The sequence below is a fragment of the Elgaria multicarinata genome, chromosome 7 (genome assembly GCF_023053635.1).
Source record: "Elgaria multicarinata webbii isolate HBS135686 ecotype San Diego chromosome 7, rElgMul1.1.pri, whole genome shotgun sequence".
Lineage (NCBI taxonomy): Eukaryota > Metazoa > Chordata > Lepidosauria > Squamata > Anguidae > Elgaria > Elgaria multicarinata.
The window spans coordinates 5,390,842-5,413,520 of record NC_086177.1 but is presented as its reverse complement, the minus strand read 5'-3'; the positions used below and the strand labels follow the sequence as shown (position 1 = coordinate 5,413,520).

Genomic DNA, 22,679 nt, shown 5'->3' with positions numbered 1-22,679 from the left:
ATACGCCAGCTGCGCCCCTTCTTAGAGTCAGAAGACCTAAAGACAGTAGTGCACGCGCTGGTAACCTCAAGGCTTGACTTCTGCAATGCGCTCTACATAGGGCTACCATTGTACCTAGTTCGGAAACTTCAACTAGTTCAAAATATGGCAGCCAGGTTGGTCACCGGTACACCTAGGGATGACCACATTACACCAACATTAAAATCACTCCACTGGCTGCCAATTAGTTTCCGGGCAAAGTACAAAGTGTTGGTCATTACCTTTAAAGCCCTAAATGGTTTGGGTCCAGGTTACTTGCGGGATCGCCTTCTCCCATATAGTCCGCCCCGCACACTCAGGTCCTCTGGGGTGAACTTACTTCAGTCAGCTAAAACTAGGCTGACATCAGTTTCCCAGAGGACCTTTTCTTCTGTCGCCCCCAGATTGTGGAATGGCCTGCCGGAGGAGATTCGTAAAATTAACTCTATGTGTGATTTTAAGGCAGCTTTAAAGACTAGCCTTTTCCGGCAAGCCTATCCAGATCAATGTTAAATCATGAATTTTTAAGATGTATTGATTCCTGTTCTAATGTTGTTCCCCGCCTCGATCTAAAAGGAGAGGCGGGTAAGAAATACATTTATTATTATTATTATTATTATTATTATATGAAAGTGAGCGGGCTCCATGCCACTGTTCTTCAAAATCGTGAATTTCTCCATTGTTTTCAATGGATGTCTGTCGCTTGTGAGGGGGAAAAAACATAAGAGCGAATGGAAACCAGAAGTTATGCGCTGGTGTGTGTATCAATAGGTAGAACTAAGTGAGACACACAGGAAGTTAGATGGAAGAGGAAGTCAGGGACACAGACTTTGATTGAAGGAATACTCGCCCAATCAGGAGGGGACACAGCAGTCAGTGACTCAGCACTCTCAGGAGTCAGTCAGGGCTGGAGAGAAGTTAGAAGCTATGTTTGTTTGAGGCAATGAAAGCTTTATTTTTATATAATACTGCATTCCTCATTTGCAACAAACCTATCTTTGAAACAGTGTGGGTCTAACTAATTATTAGAATCTATCGATGGGCTCTCCTGCGCCTGCACAGCTTCTCCTTGCCTCCTTTAGGACGCTGTCGTATACATGTTTAAAAAGGAAAGGAACCTCTCACGCAAAGCACTTGAGTCATTGCTGACTCCTAGAGGGACGCCAGCTTTCGCTGACGTTTTCTTGGCAGGCCTTGCCTTCCCCAGCCGTTATTACCTTTCTCACAGCTAGCTGGGTACTCATTTTACCGACCTCGAAAGGATGGAAGGCTGAGTCGACCTGAGCCAGCTGCCTGAGAACCAGCTTCCACTGGGATCGAACTCAGGCCGTGGGGAGAGTTTCGGCTGCAGTAACTGTTTATGGAGCCGATCTACACCAAGCAGGATATAACACTTTAAAAACAGTATGAAAATGGTATATGTAATGTGTCCTGGGCCTGAACAGTTGTCATAAACCATTATAAGCAGTAGTGTAGATCCTGCCCACGTTTAGACAGGGGGAAAAGACCTACAATTCCCAGTATGCCCCAGCGAGCATGGCTGGCTAAAAGGATGCTGGGAGTTGTAGGCGTCCCCCGCCTACGCCATCATAGGACTGCGTCCGCAGCCAATTATAGTTCTGCCCCTGAGGAAACGAGGTCGGTTCTCTTTCCAGCAACGAACTTCACTCCCCAGATATTAACCGATTCCGCCCCTCCATACCCACGTGCTCCCATGGGCACTGCCGATTGGCTGTGTGGTCCGCCGAGCCCTCTTGACCTCCCCGCTGATTGGACGGCGCTGGTTTCCGTTGGGCGTTAAGGAGAAGAAGCAGAAGGGAGAACATGGCGGCGGCCGTCCGGAGCGTGCAGCGGCTCGTGGGGCAGACGGTGCGAACGGGGAGGCTCTTCCCGGAGTTTTGGCGATGGTAAGACGAGGAAGGCAGAGGCTCTTCCTCTCTCCTTTGGGGAGCTGAGCGCGGCTGGGAATGGAGGAGGCTGGGAGGGAGGAGAGGCCTGGCTGGGGCGAGGGGCCGCTCGGCGCCTGTGGGAGCGCTCAGCCGGAGCCGCGGGCGGGAAGGAAGGAGGGAGGAAAGGCCGCTGCTGGGGGTGCCGGAACGTGCTTTGGGAGCAGGGCCGCGCGCGCCCTTTCGGGAAGCTTCCTCTTCATGGCGGGGAAAGAGGCGACCTTTCCCGTCTTCTCTCCTCCGCAACGGAGGCGCTTCGGGGGAATGCGTGCCCCCCCTCTCCCCGCCCTTTACTTTTTGGATATTTATTATTGCGTTTCTGTACACACACACACACACACACACACACACACACACGCCAAACCTCTCCGAACGGGTCACGAAACAAAATTCAAGACCTTGAAATACAATAACGTGGGCACTGTTCGGGATGGCGTACAAAATCATTGTTAGGAAGCCCAGCTAATAAAGCGCTTGCCTGGCTTTGAGCAAGACTTAGGGGCAGGATCTACACTACTGATGTCCAGCCGGAATCTGGCCTCCTTTAACTTGAGCCCGTTATTCCATGTCCTGCACTCTGGGAGGATCGAGAAGAGATCCTGGCCCTCCTCTGTGTGACAACCTTTTAAGTCTTTGAAGAGTGCTCTCATGTCTCCCCTCAATCTTCTCTTCTCCGGGCTAAACATGCCCAGTTCTTTCAGTCTCTCCTCATAGGGCTTTGTTTCCAGACCCCTGATCATCATCACTTAATTTTAATTTTTTATGTAATAATGTGTGATATGTGTTCGGCTAAAACCCATTTAGGGTAGCCATGAATAAAATTTGTATTTGTATAACGGTTTATAAGGGTTATGACAATTGTTCAGGCCCAGGACACATTACATATACCGTATTTCTTAGACTGTAAGATGCACACTAATTTCAGTACCACCAACAGGGGGGGGGGGAACCCTAAGACACACCCGCGATTCTAAGATGCACCCCATTTTCAAAGATATTTATATGGGGGGGAAAGTGCATCTTAGAATCAAAGAAATAGGGTACTGTTTTCATACTGTTTTAAAAGTGTTATATCCTGCTTGGTGTAGATCCGCCCAGGGTGCCTTCTGTATCGCTGCGCTCCTGCCTTGCTGGTCTTATCTTGCTCAACGTGCCTGTTGCCGCATATCTGTGTGAAGCATTTAAAGCAAGTTATGGGTTTGAGGGAATACTTGTCTCTTTTCAAAGAAGATTTTGTTTAGGGTCGTAGTTCTCGAAAGTCAAGGGTGTACAGTCTCTAGTCTGGCTTGCAAGTGTGTACCTCGTATAGGGCTGCTTGAGGTGGAGCAGTAAATGTTAGGCAGATGCCTCGCTCTACCTAAAGGTAAAGCTGGCCCTGCTCTTGAGATCATGAGCCTGACTGCAACTATTCTTCATGCCCTTTCCAGTAGCCTAGCTGTTTGTCCATAGGGTGGTTTTTGTTTACTTTATAAAATTCATTTTGAAGAAATGTACACATCTGCCTTACTGCTAACCTTTCTTTTACTTTAAGAGCTTTGATTCACATCAGCTCTGCAACTTGCAGCCCAAAAGTTTATATGAATATTTTCACTTGAAGATGGTGCTAGTTCTTAACTTTTACACCCATAAATATCTTGAGACCAAATAGCTAAAAGAGTGCCTAGTCCTATACCAGCCTGCTCATACTTTAAGTTCATCTGCCAAAGCCTTTCTCTTTTGCTAACCAATATATTGGGATTAACTTTGCAACACACACACACACACACACACACAAAATGGGAAAGCAAACAGAGGGGGTGGAGGCTACAATTTGAAGGGAAAGGATCTCTAGAAGGAAGAACAGGGCTTGAAAGATACTTCTCCAGGGATCCCAATTAATCCTTCCTGAAGACAATGCTGGGGTGCAGAGAAACTCCTGCAGTTGCTGTGGAAAGAAGCCTTGAAATGGCTGGGAGCAGGTTTCCACTTTAGCACAAGTGAACTTAAGCATCCAGAACTGGGTGTTCTGGGGGGAAATGGTTTAAGAGGTTCTCTGGCAGAGCCCCAGGTCCTGTGACCTGAGAGTGATTTTAGTAAAGGGAAGAAGATCCAATGGATGCAGATGGGAATGTTGAGTTTGTCCATGCACCAGAAATGTTTAGTACTGAGAGCCAATGGATCTTTTGGGAAGGTAAGGAACTACAAAGCTTTCCACGATATCCCTGGGTGAAAGAAATGATGAAAGTAGACTTCTTTTGAGTCCTTTGTCACAAATTAAACAAGGCAAGACTTCCCTGAGGTTACTGTACTTAATGGTGCCTAACACTTGACTCAAATTATACAACACTGTTGGGGTATACGACTACTTTGTGTGGGGCATATTCATACCTACCTTTTGATTAATGTCTGTAATCTAATTGTGAAATGTTTAGTTCTAGTGTGGCTAATTAAGTCTTACTGCTAAATCTTGGCCCGAATACATCATCATCAGTTCATGACACAATTGCTTGCTTGGGCCTTTTCACTTCCTTCAGCTGGAGATGCATGCCCTCCATGCTTGTCTCTACACAGAGTGCCAGGCTGAGCTTTTTAAAGTGTCAGCACAATGTCATATAAAATACTTGAGCAGAGTGTCTCTGGCTTTTATGCAAGGCAGCCTGCCAGAATGTGTAACATCTACAGTGAGTTGTTACTTTGATATGCTTTATCATTTGCTGCCCTGCAATCTTATATTTATTTATTTATTTATTTACCCAATTTATATACCACTCTACATCAAATAAAATATCTGAGTGGTGAACAATAAAATGATTGAAATACAGAATTAAACCCTTTAAAAGATTGTGCTAAGAAAACCATGGCTGGCTAGTCAGGGAAGGCTTGTTTAAATAAAGTTGTCTTTAGCAGGTGCCGAAAATGAAACAATGTTGGTACCAGCCTGACGTCTACAAGCAGGGAATTCTGTAGAAAGGGAGCCAATACAAGGTTCTACTCTGAGTGAACTCCAAACAGACTGCAGGTCCGTGTTGAACTACCAGGAGTGCCTCAGTGGGCCCATTCAGACAACCCTGAGGCTCTGTGGTTTGCTTAACCATGCTTCTCTGTGGTTAGCACTAACCACAAGCCGTACGCTCGCACACGACACTGTTAACCCTGACCATTCCTGGTTTCCTTAACCACACGCTAACCACAAAGCAGTTAGATGAGCGCCTGAGTCCTCTGAATGCTCCACCCCGTATCCCATCAGCTGTTGTGCTAAGAGAGCTGGCAGTTGTGTTATTTAGGCCACTCTATACTGCTAGCTCTATCATTTCGGCCCCTTAACCACAGGTGCGTGTCAGATGACACATTAAGCCAAATTTAGTGCCACTAGCCCTGCTTCAGAACAGCATTAGTGAAGTCGACCACAATTTAGTTAGCGGAGTCACCTGGTTAAGGAAACACACGTCAGACGACACTGTTGCTTAACCAAAAACCCTTAACCAACATGGTTGACCATTCTGATGACCTCATTAACCATGCAACTGGTAGGGGGGAAGGTACTTTTTCAATTATCCTAGTCCCAAGTTTTTTAGGCTTTATACAGCAATAACAAAACCTTAGACATGGCCCAGTAGCAACTAGACAACCAATGCAATTCTCTCAGTAGAGGTGTTATATGCTAAAAGGGACAGTTCCTGAAAATCAAACTGCTGCATTCTGCACTAGCTGCAGCTTCCAGACCAACCTCAAGGGCAGCCCCACATAGAGTGTATTCAGTCTTGAGTTTACTAGCACATGTACCACTGTGGCCAAGTTAACTTTGTTATGGTGAGACTAAAAATATTTGAAATAAAGATGCATGTGAACTGCCCCTAAATTTCTTGGGAGATTTGTGTACTTGGATACCTTAACCTGTTTTTCAAGAGCTTTTATAATTAAATTCTTGAATGCATGTGGCCAACTGTGCATAAGTAAAAGCATTAGCTTGGATCCAGACTTTTGCTGAGGTTCAGCAGAGTTCTGCCCGCACTGGAGACTTTATCCTGTTCCACCTCCCATGCTGTTCCAGAGGGTCCCACCCACAGAGCATGGGAGGTCATGCTGGAGCTCTGAATGCAAGTAGCTCTTCCATTTGCAGAAGAGCATGTCTGGATCTAAACGGTTACAATTTTTCTGTAATACGTTCCTCCCAATAATCAAAACCTACCTTAGGAACCCAGTTAGCAATGTAATCCTATAAATGTACTTTTGGAAATAGGTCCCATTGAGTTCAATACAAGTTACTTCTGGGTAAGTGAACGTAGGCTTCCGGCCTAAATGTCCTACTTTAGGCAGTTTCTGAAAGAGTTGGAAGGAATAAATTGATTATTTTATCCAGCCTGTACACTTTATAACTAGATATCCCTGACAGGTGGCTGATCAAAAGGAATTCTTCAACTTTTTTATTGTTGATCAAAAGTTGAAATCTGTTTTCACTTGATTTTTTAAAAAAACCAACACGCATCCAGCTGAAGCAGGCTCTGGTGTTGTCTTTATCTGCCACCCTAAGCTTTGTGAAGAGAGTAGGCTAAAGGTGTATTAAACATATTAATTTGGTTGCCCTAGAAACCCTGAGAAGTACAATACTGTGCAAAAATCTTAGGCCACTCTGAAAAATGCAAATTGAAGCCATTTATCTGAGCAGTAAGTGTTTATTTGTTTAAAACCCACTATATAATATTGAAATAAACACAAAAACATTAATACAATGAAAAATAACAAAAACTACTTACGCTTTTAAAACAAGTCAGTATTTTGTGTGGCCTCCCTTAGAATGCAAAACTGAAGCAATTCGCTTTGGTAGACTGTAATTTTTTTCAAGTAGTCTTGTGGTAAATTCTTCCAAGCTTCTTGCAGAATTTGCCATAACTCTTCTTTTGACTTTGGCTGGTTTTTGTTCTTTTCCCTGTTCAAGTGATCTCACACCGCTTCAGTTATGTTGAGGTCAGGGCTCTGAGGTGGCCAATCTAATACTGTGAGTGTTCCAATTTACACTTCTGCTCTAAGTAGGCCTTGATCGTGTTTGCTGAGTGTTTGGAGTCATTATCATACTGAAAGATAAAGTTTTTCCACCATTTTCCTGATGGTACTGCATGATGAATCAAGATCTGTTTATATTTCTCAGCATTCAGAATTCCATCAATTTTGACCAGGGGCAGATCTACACCTTGTGTCAAATCATTATGATCCCATCGTGGTAACATCCCTTGCTCATTTATATCTCGTAGGATACGCGATGACATTTGATGGAGTATTTTGGATAATGTGGATTAAAAAGCAGGAAATAACACTATGAAAGTGGTAGAAGGAATATGTAATGTGTCCCAACAGTTATCAGTGCTCTTCAATACCACCATAAAGCAGTAGTGTAGATCTTCCCCAGATCCCCTACACCGTTGGCTGAAATGCAGGCCCAGACCATGACAGAGCTATCACTTGTTTCATAGAAGGCTGCAGACAGGCATCAATGTACTTTTCACCAACTCTTCTTCTGACATATTGGCATCTACGTGAACCACAGGTTTCAAACTTGGACTCTTCGCTCCATAAGACTTTCTGCCACAGGTTGTCGCTCCAATCATTATCATCTTTCGTGAACTGCAATCTCTTCTGCTTGTTGCTTTTCCACATGGTTGGTTTCTTAGCTGCGACATGCCCTACAAGACCATATCTTGTAAGACTTCTTCTCATGGTTGAAGTGTGTACTTTTGTACCACATGATGGTGAGCAAGCACTTAACTGGATTTCCTTCTGTCCCTCAAGATAGTGCTTTTCGGGTATTCCAGTGCATTTTCTGTCTTCAACTTGCCCAGCTTCTTCATATTTCTTTATGATAGCTTGAACGCTACATCTTGAAAATATGGTTGGGTGGGCTATTGCTCACTGAGGATTGCCTTGATGCAAAACTATAATTTGATGTCTGTTAATCTGTTAGTGTAGCCATTTCCAAATAACTTCTCGAGGAACCCCAGCCATGTACTGTATTTGTTAAATTCCACCACCAGCGCACCTGGTTCAGCTAATCAATACTTCATTAAATTGAATCAGGTGTGCTGGTGATGGAATTTAACAAATACAGTACATGGAATGGCTGGAGAGCCTGGAGGAGAAGTTTGGGAAACAAACCTGTGTTCTTCTAGCCATCTCACAAGATATCAATAACTCTCTGGGAAACACAAGGAATTCTAGAGTTGGAAGGAGCCTATAAGTCCATCAAGTCCAACACCCTGCTCAATGCAGGAATCCACCTCAAAGCATCCCTGACAGATGGCTGTCCAGCTGCCTCTTGAAGGCCTCTTGTGTGGGAGAGCCCACAACCTCCCTAGGTAATTGGTCCCATTGTTGTACTGCACTGCTCTAACAGTCAGGAAGTTTTTCCTGATGTCCAGCCGGAATCTGGCTTCCTGTAACTTGAGCCTGTTATTCCGTGTCCTGCACTCTGGGAGGATCGAGAAGAGATCCTGGCCCTCCTCTGTGTGACAACCTTTCAAGTATTTGAAGAGTGCTATCATGTCTCCCCTCAATCCTCTTCTCCAGGCTAAACATGCCCAGTTCTTTCCATCTCACCTCATAGAGCTTTGTTTCCAGACCTCTGATCGTCGTCATTGCCCTCCTCTGAACAAGCTCCAGCTTGTCTGCATCCTTCTTGAAGTGTGGTGCCCAGAACTGGATGCAATACTCAAAGTGAGGCTTAACCAGTGCCAAATAGAGGGGAACCAGTACCTCATGTGATTTGGAAGCTATACTTATATTAGTGCAGCCCAAAATAGCATTTGCCTTTTTTTGCAGCCACGTCACACTGTTGGCTCATATTCAGCTTGTGATCTACAACAGTTCTAAGATCCTTCTCATTTGTAGTATTGCTGAGCCAAGTATCCTCTATTTTGTAACTGTACATTTGGTTTCTTTTTCCTAGATGTAGAACTTGGCATTTATCCCTATTAAATTTCATTCTGTTGTTTTCAGCCCAGCATTCCAGCCTATCAAGATCACTTTGAAGTTTGTTTCTGTCTTCCAGGGTATTAGCTATCCCACCCAATTTTGTATCATCTGCAAATTTGATAAGCGTTCCCTGCACCTCCTGGACCCAGGACTGAGCCCTGTGGTACCCTGCTCATTACCTCCACCCAGTTTGAGAAGGTAGCATCGCACACTTTGAGTCCGATTCTGTAGCCAGCTATGGATCCACTTAATAGTTGTTCCATCTAGCCCACTTTTAGCTAGTTTGTTAATCAGAATATCATGGGACATTTTGTCAAAAGGTTTGCTGAAGTCAAGATATATTACTTCCACAGCATTCCCACAGTCCACAAGCAAGGTTACGTGATAAAAAAAATGAGGTTAATATTTATTTGTATTTATTCTAAAGCTAGATAGTGTTTTTTCTGAGCAAATAAACACTTAATGCTCAGATAAATAACTTTAAACATAATTTTCTTCGGTGGCCTAAGACTTGTAGATTGATAGTAAAGCACCTGTTTTGGGTGTAGCTGGTTTCCAGGTAGGGCTGCTAGTCAATGTGGGCAGTCTCTTGATCTAGGGGCCAGATTGCCCAGAGGCCCAAGCCTGGCCTGCTGGATGACATCAAGGGAGTGGAGACCCCCTCCAGTGACGTCACTGGTGGCACCCCACCCACAACTGCCCAGAGAGCTTCGGCTGTGGGGCAGTATATAAATGTAATAAAATAAATAAATAAATAAATAAATAAATAATTTTTCCCTCTGTCCCTCTCTGCATGGAAGAAGATTCAGCTAGCACTTGCAGGATGCGGTTACTGCTTGCATTGCATTTGGCATCCAAGGACCAGATGTTGCCCTCTGCAGGTGTAAGCAATACTGGGTGAAATGGACCATTGGGTCAAATCCTGAGAGTTGGCAACTTCACCTACACCTAATGAAACTGGCTCTTCCATATGGGGGTTTGTGCTTGTTAGTCTTTAAATCAACACTTCATTGGTTTTGCTGCAACATGAGTTTCTAGAATGAAATGGCAACAGTGTTACCCTGTCTGTTGGGATTTTTCCCTACCCCTTCTACTTGCCACCAAATAGAACTAAACCTCCTGGTTGGTATAGACAACTGTCTTATGTATTGTATTGTATTTAATGTTGTTCCCCGCCTTGATCCAGAGGGAGAGGCGGGTAAAAAATTTATGATGATGATGATGAGACAAATGAGTTCTATACTCCTTAGGACTAGTAGTAGCTCCTAGCACCTGTTGCAAAGGAACAGGGAGATTAGCTCCTTTTCAAATCTGAATAACAAAATGCTTTCTGATAATGGAGTGTCTTTTTTTCCTTTCATATAGATGACTAAACCATCATTTCCCTCTATTTTACTCCAGATTGTGGGTATTGAAAAGCATGTGTCTAACTTTTTTTGTTTTTAAAAATAAATAATGGTTGAGCTTATTTCTAATCAATTCCTGCAGACTAGCTTCTCCACATGGAAACACCATCTTGTAATAATGGAACTATTCAGGAACTAGTTGTTTAATGGCAAGAAAGTTGCGTAGACAAACTGCACCAGTACTAGAGCAAATTGTATTAAGCAATGTGTTACCTGTTTTCCTCGCATAGTTTCTTCGTGTGATGTACTCTAGACTAAAGTGCTCTCTTGTACTCTCAGATAGTTGCTTGCTTGAGTTCTATTGAACCTGATTTTGTTTCAGGACTTCTCAACCGCTTTGCACAATGACGCAAGAGAAAAGCACTGGACCAAAGTTGGAAGAAGAACCAAATCAGAGCCACAATGAACAAAAGTCTGATTCTGGCTCCGCTGCAGAGATATTAACAAAGGAAAAGACCAAACTGGAAGAACAGTTACAAGAAATTACTGTAAGGATTCTTCTAGCTTGTCTGTTTTGCTGTCTCCAAACTCAGTGGCTATGTGTGATACTCAAATTAATTTTCAGTAACTAATTCAGAAATTGGAACTTGAAAGTGACAACATCCAGTTGTCTTGGATGAGTTCTGTTGTTGAGGCCTGAGGATGTGGACAAGGTGCTTGGGTGCCAACTGCTTGTATCCTTGGGTCCAGGTGGCTGTAAGTACTTTGAGAGAGGGGGTGGTACCAGGCACTTTTAAAAGGCAGCAATCAGGTAATTCTTAAGATAGCTAATCTGGATCCTGAAGATGAAAACAACTATGGGCTGATTGCTAACATCCCCTTCCTGAGCAAGGGGCTTGAGCAAGTAGTTGCTGAGCAACTGTAGCCTCTCCTGGCTGAAACTGGTTTTCTCTTATCCATTTCTATCTGGTTTCAGTCCTGGATTTGGTACAGAAACTGCCTTGGTTACCCTGCAGGATGACCTGTGCCTGGAAAGGAACAGGCAAAGTATTTTCCTGTTGGTTGTCTTGGACTTTCCAACAGGTATTGATACTTAGGATAGGCAGCCTGAGTTGGGATGTGGGGATAATGTATTGCAGTGGTTGTGCTTCTACTCGGATGGCTGATTATAAAAGGAAGTGCTGGAGGATTATTGCTCTGCCCTATTGCAATTGTGGCATGGGGTTCTTCAGGGCTCTGTTTTATCCCCCACGTGTTTCAAAATCTACATGAAACTGCTTGGAAAGGTTTCCCAGGGATGTGGGCTGAGGTGTCATCGATAAGCAGATGATGCCCAACTCTGCCTCTCCTTCCCATCTAATACAGGTGAGGCAGTTGATGATCTAAACCAGTCCCTAGGCAGGTTACTGAACTTAATGAGGGCCAATAAACAGATTCAATCCAGACAAAATAGAGATGCTCACTGTAGGTTTTCCATCTGTCCACAAGATGCAAGAGAATATATATATAAATGGCTTTAGACTCTTCTAAAGTCAATACACATAGCCTTCAACTTTTCCCTAGTGGTGAGAAAAAGTTAAGTTTCCTCTTCATAAAAACAGGGAATTAGGTTTTATTGTGTATCCAATTAATTAAAAAACACGCTGGTGTTTGGCTTTCTAAATTGTATTTTAAATCTTGACTATAATTATTTTGGTAAATCACAAAAATGGGAGACTATCACATTGTTTGCATCATAGACTAATGGTCTGCATATATGATCTGCTCATGGCACAGGGTCTATGAGTTGGAAATGCCTGGAATAAAACAAGTCACTCTTAAAAGATGGCAAATATTTGTAGGATTACAGAATAGCAAGTAGTTGAAGTAAATTATGTATCCTGCTTTTGACTAGTGTCCCCCATGTGTTATACTATTCATAAAGTTCCATTTTAAAACTTTACATTTAAGAATTAAAGGGGTGGTGGGAGAGATACCAATTTGAACCAGGAGCAGGCATAAAATGATGTTTTGCTTGTCTGACCCTTCTAGGTCTTACAGCAGAAGGCAGTTGGTCTTTTAATATCACTGGGGGTTTTTCTTTTCCAGGACAAGTATAAACGTGCCCTGGCAGATGTGGAAAATCTGAGGCAGAGAACTCAAAAGCTGGTAGAAGAAGCAAAGTTATATGGTAGGTGTGCTATAACTGAGGCATCGTAACTTAAGTGAAACATGGGAATTCCGAAATCGTATTACAAGTGTCATGATGCTTTAAGGGGAAATTGAAACATGTAGACTGTACAAGTATTACTTTAAGCTGGGGGTTGTATCAGTGGGCAAAACCATCATTTTCTCTTATTTAGGTTTTGTAAAAATGGGAGGAAAATGAGGCCAAATGCCAAGGAGGACTGATTACTTACCTTAAATAACTATAGAGAAGAGTTTCAAGAGATGCAAATTTGTGCACCCCTGAATGACAGACTGTGTCAGTCAGACATCCTTTTCATATACAAAAATTAAACATACAGGTGGTGATGTAAAATTTCTAGGAATTTTGAAGCCATGGGGAGGGGGACGACAACTTTTTTTTTCAAGGGTAAATGGGAATTTTGAGGAAAATTGAAAAAAGCAATACTTATAGTAGGTTTGGAATAGGAATAACTATGCTGGGACTCTTATAGAGAGGGTTAAAAACATTTTCCCTGTGGTATAGGAGACCTGCTACCATCTTTAGCATCTGGTCATTTTAAAGGCAAAATGAACATAATTTTGTATTGCAGAGGAGTCCCATATTACAGGCTAAAGGTAAGTCTCAAGAGGTTTAAGTTGCTGGTTATGCTCCAGTTCTGTGAACATGTACAAACACATTGGGTTGGATCCAGACTCAGTTAGTCAAAGTTTAATCCCATTGAAATAAACAGTTCTTATGTTAGTCATGACTTGTCCTGTTGAAATAAATGGGACTAAAGAATGACTTGGGTGTTTACAACCCTGAGTTCTGAATCCTGGAAGCAAATCTAAGACTATCGTTTTGTTTTACAGTCAGTTGAAATGTTAACACTTCTTTAAAGGTAGACTAAAATTTTAATGTGGTTTCCCACTTTAGGAATTCAAAATTTCTGCAAGGACTTGCTGGAAGTTGCTGATGTTCTGGAAAAAGCAACTGAGTCTGTTCCCAAAGAAGAACTCAAGGATGAAAACCCTCATCTGAAAAACCTGTATGAAGGTCTTGCCATGACAGAAGTTCAAATACAGAAAGTGTTCAAAAAACATGGCTTGATGAAACTGAATCCTCTTGGAGCCAAATTTGATCCTTATGAACATGAAGCATTATTCCATGTTCCCATGGAAGGCAAAGAGCCTGGCATTGTCGCTTTAGTATCCAAGGTTGGCTATAAGTTGCATGGCCGTACTTTGAGGCCTGCTTTAGTAGGTGTTGCAAAAGAACCTTAGTAGTCCAATTTGAAAATTAAAAATGCCACAAAGCTATTAGATTCCTGGATAATGGCCCACTAAACGATGATTCAAGAAAAGATGTGAAAGGCCAAACTAAATGGGGCAGCAATGCAGATGAAGCGATGTTGAAAACTTGTTTTTAAATGAATACATATAATGTGGAGAGACTACGAAGTCAGTGGTCTAAACTACAAGTACAACTCACTGTGATTAATCAAAGGTATTTTGTATTGTAATTGGGCAAATTAATAATGCAGTGTAGATTGTTGTCCATAATGAAAGCCTTTAAACTCTTAGTGTCATGTTATATTTATATCTTTACAGTAGCATTTTTTGCTCATTCTTTTATGGATTGTACACCAGTCTAACAGCTAGTTAATTGCTTTTGTTCTCATGGAAGGCATCTAATAATTGTATGACACTGAAATAACAGAAGAACTTTAAAATGCTATCAACCTTTTCCATTTAGCTTAGTATTAAATGTGATTCCAAAGTTGTGCAGTGTTGCTATACAAACTAATTGAAGTAATTTCAAAGAAACAAATAGGCAACTGTTTGGATACATTCAACTAGATCATACAGATAAGAATCCATACACTTCGACCATCCGGAAGCTCCTACGGCATATACAGGGGAGTGTGGGAGGGCTGGGCTGAACACCTGCCTGATGCAAAATGAGAACACTGTCTTGATGCGGACGGTAAGTGTGTCTGTGCTTGTCCACCAACACAATTGCCTACAGAAGATTGCAGGTAATGACTGTGTGGATTAATGGCTGTTAACAATGTAGGTACTTTGAATGAAACAATATAATGCTTCTGTTTAACTCTTTCTTGCAAGGCTCTCTTTTCTACATCTGTATTAAAGCTAAATCTTGGGATTGAACTGCAATATTTGATCTCAAAAAGACAAATGAGGATACAGGTGTGTTTTTTAAAACCGAGACTTGTATGTTAATCGTGCCTTTTAAAAGGCAAGATTAGATGTTGCACTGAACATGTGGCAACCAATTTAGTGTTTAGGGAAATACTTGTGTGTTATATTCTCTCCACCCCCTGCCCAACGTGTAGAAATCTCTCCTCTGTAGCTGAATCATACAGCCAATGATGGTTTCTGTAGGCCTATCAAACACATTCCAGACATCCAAAAGCATGACAAATGGTTGCGATTCCTTTTTGAAGCTGATTTAAGGTATACATTTTCATACACAGCAGCCTATGTATCATGTTGACAAGGAAGCGGGTTTGCAAATAAGCTGGTTGCACCAGCCCGTTTCTGTTCATCCTAGTCAGTTACAGATCCAGGCACCTGAGTTTATAGTAGGTCCCCAGCAAGAGTCTAGCTTTCTAAAAATCAAATCTATTGCATAATCGTAGTGAGCTTCTAGTGTACTTCAGTTTGTGCCTGATGTGAGAATAAGATATTTTCTTTCACACTGAGGTGGAGGCATTAAAGTTATTGGAAAGGTTAGTGATTGGTTGTTTTGTGTCCTATGATAAGCTGTAGCAATTAGTCTTAAAAGGAAGGACATAGGAAATCTAATGCTGGCACCAGAACTTGAGATAGAATGGCGGTATCCAGCTCTAGCTATACAGATATATTCTTTGTTGTAACTGCCAGTTGGGGCAAAAATATTTTTTCTTGTTCTAGGTGTTATCCAGTGTTAGTCCTATTTAAATTAGACATTAAAATGAATGAGACTTAAGGCATGTCTAACAAGTTTGATTAATTCCAGGGGGTCTAATCTAAGTAGGACTGATCAAACAATGCAAGGGGTACTAGCAACTCACGCGGGTTTTGCTTTTCTTTCTAATTCAGGGGTAATAATAGAACTTTTGTTCTATTTTGTTCTTTTTGCTACAGAAATATTTTACAATCTACTAAGTGAAGTACTATTATCTAATTTGGTTTTTCTTGGGGTATGAATATAGTCATTTGTACCAAACAAATTGTCCTTTGGGTTCTAGAGTATATTGTATGCTAACTTGTTCTTCAGACAGTGTTTCTACACAGATTTGGAAGAGTTCATTAGTTCAATCACAGGAGTTCTCGGTGTGTTGCATTGCGCCCAAGTTAACCAGCCAGATGCATATCATGTTGAACGAGCTTTCTAAATCTATGTCTTAATGAGTATGGACATGCCCCTCTGTGGCCAGCCATTGCATGTTACTAGTTCCAGGCATCTGCAGTGGAGCAGGACCCCTGTTTAAATATACAGTCTAGAGCAGACACAGCCCTAGTAATTAAGTTTTTCTACACTTCTGTTGTACTTTGTTTGGTTCTGTGGTTGCTAGGTTCTAACTTTGAGAGTGAAGGTTATCAGCCCCTTGAAGAAGAGGTAAGTATTTATAGGATGATACTAGATGGTGTCATCTAGTATACTAAATGGCATAGGATGATACTATTGCCTGGAAATGATTTGCCTCAGATGTGCACAAATAATGTAGGCTGGGTTAAACTAGAAGAATGCAGTAGGAGGAACCTAGGTGGAAAATGAAAGTAATAAGGTGAGGACAACTTAACACCCCCCACAAATTATGAGCCTGGTCAGTAGTGCTAGTTTGGTAAAATATGTATATTGAGTACACTTTATTCCCCTTCCAAATTATGTAAGTAATAAAATCTCAATGATGTGCATGTATTCTCTTGACTGCGGTAGGCTATGAAATAATTGTGTGCTCTTGGTATGCCCATGTTTCTCTAATAGATTCCGATCGCTAATTTTGAAAACTAGTTCAGTAATTTACTTGTAAATCATATATTAGTAATATTAAAGTATTTATTCACTATTTCTAGTAAGAGGCTTTGCAGGAATGTTTGCTTTCATATGAAAGTGCTCAGTGTAAAAGCCTTGTAAAAGTGTAATAAATATTCACACATTTAAACATTGTTCAGATTATCAATAAGTTATATTTAGCACCGGTTGCTCTTCTCTGGCAACAATAAAGGGCTAACAACAAAATTTAAGGCGTACATAAATCTTGTCTATCTGAGATTCTCTGAAATGATCTTTCAGATGTATGGATAGTACACTGGAAACTACAACTATTGATGGATCTAGACTTAAATATAATGTTTAGAGAATGTCACCCATGAAACGTTTAAGAATTTTTAAAAGGTTAGGAAGAACAAGAGAACTCTGCCATTCCTGAGTTAGTTATACTTAAGCCTCACTGAAGATAATGAGTCTTAAGCAGGACTAACTGTCTATGGCCTAAGGCCGAAATCTATAGCTGTGTATCTACTATGTAACTTCTCAAAGCTTGTGACCAGTTGATGTTTTGTCAAAGGAGTATACAATTAAACTCAAAAGAGGCAAAGGCTTAACTTTCGTCCACTGGAAGAGAAGCATACAAACTGAAAATGAACACTACTTATTTCCTCAGGGACAGTGGCATTTGCAGTACTACTATTTTACTAATTGCTGGAAAGTGGGATCTGCTAAAGTTGCCAAGCTACAGCTGTACAGAGTTGCAAAAGATTAGTGCTTAAACAGCAGGAGCCAGGCTACTTGTGCCAAGTGCAACAGATCTATAAATGCAGCAGAATGAGATGGTCGAATATACCACTGACTAGTAATGGTATGTAATTTTTAAATGCTTCCCTCCTCCCTCCAACATATATTAAATTAGCATATATCAGCAAGAAGATTATGCGAAACTTCCTGCTGATATTGTAATTTATTACATGGAGAAAGCAGTTAAAATGCAGTCCAATACCTAGAAGAGATCCAGGATTCTATGTAATTTGTATATCAGTTCTGAATTCAGGTGTCTTAGACCACAGAAAACTTTTAAGGCTGTAATCATAAGCACATCCACTAGTGACTGTGTCCCACTAAAATCAAGGAGACAGCTGAAGAAACAGTAACATTTGTGCTGCATGTATGATACACTGACCTGTGTTTTTCTAGGACTATTTTTGTGGATATCAAACTCAGTACACTCAGCAAGGCTCATAATTTCCAGAAGAATAGGCCAGATGCACCACTTTCGCGTTGGCATTATCACCACAACCTTTGCTGTACAGAGGGGGGCTTGCATGCATTCAGGCGTGCTTTTGTACACTACATTGCAAAGTTTAAAAAGCACCTTCTAGAGTGGTGCAGGAAGTGTTGCTCTCATAAAAGGAGAAGGCCACTTTGCAGAGAATAAAGATCCCTCGATTATAGTTACAGTGAAGCTTGATTTGTTCCAATTGCTGGGAAAGGGGAAACAGATGAGTAAGCACAGCCACTTTCAGGGCAGCAGCCCATATTTGCTTTTGTATCAAGGACTTGCTGTCACAATAGCATGAAGCACCTTAAACTAAATCTGGCTGGCGCAACTTACAAATCATTAAGCTCAAGTGTAGTATCCCACTTCCGATGCTTGACCAATACTGAAAAAGGCAACTGCTACACCCCTGCCAGGTCATAGTACATGGCTGGTGGACTTGGATTAATCAGCCATAAGTAGTGCAGCCAATTCTAATGAATGTAGTAGGCCATACTGCCACATGGTTTGGATCACACCCGTTTCTGTGCATAACATTTCTTTTGAATCCAGTGAAAAAAGTGCATGCACAGATTCCTTGCTGCATTTCTCTAACTGTAGGAAATAGCAGTACTAGTATGCACATCAGAGTGCCTGGCTAGCCACCACAAAGTTTAGAATAGGGATGCCAATTATTTGCCAAAGGTTTCCCATGGGTCTCAACTAAAATGATGGAACCAGTCTCCCCCACTAAAAATGTGTCACCGTGTGTACTCAAGCAAGTGAGCTGAGAAAAGTTTTAATGCCCTCTTACATTGTATACTCTCTGCTCCGGTATAGCAAAATGCTTTGCTAATGAATAAAAAAAGTTAAAAGATATTCAGCAAGAAATCCTAGTGTCTCTGTGCTTCTGTAGTTCGGTATCCAGGATTTAGTACACATGCAGCCCAATTCTATTCAGGCTTATTCAACAGCAAGTACCACATAATTTAATGGGACGTACTCCCATGTAAATGTACAGAGGATAGCAACCTGCCAGCGCTATACCCAAAACACAAGCTGACGGTCTTTTCCCTTTACACCAATAGCTTGTACAGCAGAGGTGGAGTTGAATAACTACCATCAGGGCTCTACATTTTACCTTTGATAGACTACTTAATAAACGATGAGCCATTTCACCCACAGTTTTTTAAGATTACTTCCCAGTGTGGGTTCACAGGGTAAGATCTAGCATTTGCATGATCCACTACAGAAAATTCCAGTTGTGGAGGATTTTGAGCGTTTACAAGAGAAACCTTAAGGAGTTTTGTGTTACTGTTTTTTTAAAAAAGGAGGCAGGTAAACCGACTACTCTGACCAATGATGGGTCCTTTGTCCATTCTAATGCTATTTCGAAACAGTCATACAAGCTTCAAGAAGTATCCCTGGATATCCAACCGCTTTCTGTTAGGAAATTCAAAATCCTTTTCTTTAGCACCTTATCCAAGTAACTAGGAAGGCGGCTTTTTGATGGAATGCCCTGTCTCTTTTGGAGATGATCTCTAATGATAATAGTTTTAACAGTCACATAACGTGCTGGACTCAGATTAATAGAGCTACAAAGTACTTTCTCTCGGTCAGATAACATTTCAAAGCCAGGTAGATTTTCAATTGCTGCAAATTCCCCATCTTTTCCATCTTCCTTTCCTCTCTTAGAAGTACTAATATTTTTATTTTCTTTCCTTTTCTCTCGTTTATGTCTAGCAGCTTCATATTCTGCAGACTCTTCCATTTTTGTTATACCATTCCGTCGATATCGTTGTAGTTCCCTGATCTTGGTTCGAAGTACCTTCTCCTTGTGCAGGTTTTCAAAGAAATCATCAAATTCCTTGCAAGACATAAACTGATAAAGCGACCTCAGTTTTAACCTCAGCTCTTTTTCTTCTTTTGTGATTTTGCGTTTTGAAGGTTTTTCTTTGTCTCGTCTATCCTTCCCTAAAAAAGCAGGAACCAAGTTGTAGTCACGGGCAATATTCTTTCGTCGCTGCCTCTCCTTCAGTTTTCTTACATACATGTCCACATGAGCTCTTTTTAGTTCTATTTCCACATCATCGTCGTCATAATTAACTGAAAGTCCACTAATTAGAATCTCAGCATCTTGGTCATACTCAATCTCATAATCATCTCTCAGTGGCATATATCCCAACTGTTGTTGTTCATCCACTGATATGTCTAGAGGCGGCAGAGGCATGGTTAGGCTAGGAGAAAGTGGACCACCACTTGGACAGGTGTGATCAGTCACTCTGTTTGGGATAATGTCAGGGATGCAGGCTTTTCCAAGATTACCATGAATATACATGCTTACATAATGTTCCATCACTTCCTGAGGAGTTCGTGATGCTCCAACATGAGCAGCCATATCTTCCTAGAATAAAACAAAACAAAACAAACTATAAGGAGCCTATACAAGAACATCCCATATATGTCCTAAATATAGATAGAAGTACAGGGTTGCTGCTTTATAAAATAAACTGGAGAGAGTTTATTCTTACTTCAGATTCTTCTTGATATAATGATACTTCAGGACACCAGGTTTTGTTCATACCAATGGACTACCGCAAAGTAGCAACTCTAGTTTATTTGTAATTATATAAAAATTAAATCCTAAACTGGAGGCAGTTATATCCATATCTTTCTTTCCTTATAAATTCACATTTGGCACATAAAAAACTTTCTAACAAAGCACAATATTTACAGAGTTGCTCTGAGGCAGGGATGGAAAGTATTTTATTTAGTTTGCTTCCAACTCACAAAAGCTCATGTATACCAGATGGAACTAGTGTAAGCTTAAGAGTTTCCAGAACTATTGGAATGTTCTCAGGGAAGCAAGTTTAAAGGATTAAGATTGTATTTTACTTTAATGTTAATACAAAATATGTCAAGTGGCTAAGACAAATAACCTCAAATCTTTATTTTGTTTTCAAGAAACAATATAAAAAATAGTTCACCAAATATTATTTACTGGCTTAAATACTAACTTTCGGGCAGATACTCAAATGCCAAATAAGAATTTCAGATATATTTTTAGGGCACAATCCTTGTTAAGACAGGGGAAAAAACTCCTACAACTCGAAGCATGGGAGTTGTAGGACTTTTTTCTGTCTGAACATGCATAGGATTTAGCCCTCAAGCAATTCTTTTTTTAAACCTGGCAAGTACTCTTCATCTCACCTTCATATTTGTTTTTAATCAGTTTTCAATGTGTATTTTATATCATGTTTTTTATACTGTTTGTTTTATACTTTGAATGGTTTTAGTTTTTGTGAACCGCCCAGGGAGCTTCAGCTATTGGGCGGTATAAAAATGCAATAAATAATAATAATTTAAAAGTACATTTTAGTATACTTAATTATCAATAAAATAAATTCTATAGGATGGTCTTATTTCAAATATGTAAGCCAAAGGAATAAATCAGATTTTTAAGAATTTCATTTGGCTACTTTGAAATGTTTTAAGTTACAGAGCCAGAGAATAAGTTTTTAAAAGTTCTAGCAAGAGACAAAAAACAAACCAACCAGATTTATTCGTATGCTGCAGACTCCAATAATGCATGACTGTTTTAAGATATCAAATATTAAAAACATGAGTAAGCAAGACAAAATGGTCAGTTCTTGGCCACTGCATCAAAATTGACCAATCAGGAGTACTAATATTGTACTTCAGGAGTACTTCAACTAATATTGAAGTAAGACTGTATTGTTGAAGTAAGAAGATTAATGAGAATGGACTAGACTTAAGTCTCCTGGAAGAGGACATTCCACAATCTGGTGCTACCAAAAAAAAAAAAAAAAAAAGGTCTTACCCCACATCCCTCCAGCTGTGGGACAGGGAGCAGGGCCTTCCTTAAGGAGAGGTCTGGCCAGATCATGTAGGAACAGGAAATCCTTTACATAACTAGGACCCAAACCATTTAGGACTTCAAAAGTGCATCTTGCTGGACTTTGAAATGAAACAAAAGCCAGTGAACTCTTACCATTTGTTAAGCATGCGCAAAAAGGCAGGCCTATCAGCAGCAGCATTCTGGGCCACAATACAGCATGCTACAATAGCCTAACTTGCATATTATCAAGACTCATGTGACAGTGAACAGATCTACTTTCTCCAAGAATCAGCAATTATTTATTTATATAGCACCATCAGTGTACATGGTGCCCTACAGAGTAAGAAGTCCTGTACAGACCTGAAGTCCTGAAAAAGCGAGTACTGGGTTTAGACCTGCAGTTTGCAACGAACTTTCAACTTTTCTCAGTACAGTCTTCTTTTCCCCATGATGTGGTTAAAATATTTTGGGGCGGGGGCAGGGGCAGGGAGTTAAAACTGGGCAATGAAAAGAGAAACCGCAGATATTGCAAATGATGAGCCCACCACCACCACCACCACCACATCGGTGCTGAAAGGGGATGTTCAGCCGTGCCCGTTACAAATTAGCAAGGGGCCATGGATGAAAAACCGAGTCTGAGGGAAGCTTGGGGGCGCCTGTGGAGCCCCCCCCCCGCCCCCGCTGTGGGACTGCCCCGTTCACAAAGGGGTTTGAAAAGCACCCGCGCTCCTCCTCCTCCTCACCCAGTTGCCGAAGCCGAATTGCTCGATGGCGTCCAGGAGAAGCTGCTCCTCGCGGCTGCTCCAGCCGCCCTCCGCCTCAGCGCCCCAGAGCGTGAAGCGCCCGCCGTCCACCAGCTGGTAGCCGTGCCAGCGCCGATGCGGGCCGATCTCGGCGCCCGCCGAGAAGCACTCCGGGCAGAGCTCGATGTCGGCGCACTCGGTGCATCGGAAGCGGAGCGAGCTCACCTCGGCCAAGCAGTACACGCAATACTTTTTCCCGAGCTCCGCCATCTTGCTTCCCCCCTCGAAGGAAAGCAGTCGGGCGCAGAGCTGACGCCCGATATTGCGACAGAGGCAGGCGCGCCTCCCATGAGCGGCCGAAGCGGTCTGTGGGCGGAGCCCCGAGCGGAGGGCGGCCAATCGCCTTCGGGCCCGAG

General features: G+C 41.7%; 2 protein-coding genes across 3 annotated transcripts; one reads left to right on the top strand and one right to left on the bottom strand.

Annotated features, from left to right (window-relative positions):
* Positions 1 to 1,829: 1,829 nt before the first annotated feature.
* On the top strand, positions 1,830 to 14,572 carry GRPEL1 (GrpE like 1, mitochondrial). Its single transcript, XM_063130161.1, has 4 exons — positions 1,830 to 1,925; positions 10,635 to 10,800; positions 12,341 to 12,422; positions 13,338 to 14,572. Exons 1-4 carry the CDS (start codon positions 1,843 to 1,845, stop codon positions 13,682 to 13,684), a joined length of 678 nt encoding a protein of 225 aa, XP_062986231.1. The 5' UTR covers positions 1,830 to 1,842; the 3' UTR covers positions 13,685 to 14,572.
* A 1,876-nt stretch (positions 14,573 to 16,448) lies between these two features.
* Positions 16,449 to 22,533, bottom strand: TADA2B (transcriptional adaptor 2B). Of its 2 annotated transcripts, none has more exons than XM_063130156.1 (2): positions 22,264 to 22,533; positions 16,449 to 20,065 (listed from the first exon to the last, which is right to left on the bottom strand). In XM_063130156.1, the coding sequence occupies exons 1-2, from the start codon at positions 22,531 to 22,533 to the stop codon at positions 19,073 to 19,075; spliced, it is 1,263 nt and encodes a 420-aa protein (XP_062986226.1). In that variant the 3' UTR covers positions 16,449 to 19,072. The 2 variants fall into 2 exon arrangements, with proteins under 2 accessions (XP_062986226.1, XP_062986227.1); XM_063130157.1 differs by having other exon boundaries at positions 22,489 to 22,533.
* Between the last annotated feature and the right edge of the window lie 146 nt (positions 22,534 to 22,679).

Bases quoted from the DNA above. Each gene is read 5' to 3' on its own strand.
- GRPEL1 (XM_063130161.1), top strand. From the start codon at position 1,843: ATGGCGGCGGCCGTCCGGAGCGTGCAGCGGCTCGTGGGGCAGACGGTG. The intron at 1,926-10,634 runs GTAAGACGAGGA...ATTTTGTTTCAG, and splicing joins TTCCCGGAGTTTTGGCGATG to GACTTCTCAACCGCTTTGCA. The intron at 10,801-12,340 runs GTAAGGATTCTT...TTTCTTTTCCAG, and splicing joins AACAGTTACAAGAAATTACT to GACAAGTATAAACGTGCCCT.
- TADA2B (XM_063130156.1), bottom strand. From the start codon at position 22,533: ATGGCGGAGCTCGGGAAAAAGTATTGCGTGTACTGCTTGGCCGAGGTG. The intron at 20,066-22,263 runs GTGAGGAGGAGG...GTTTTATTCTAG, and splicing joins AATTCGGCTTCGGCAACTGG to GAAGATATGGCTGCTCATGT.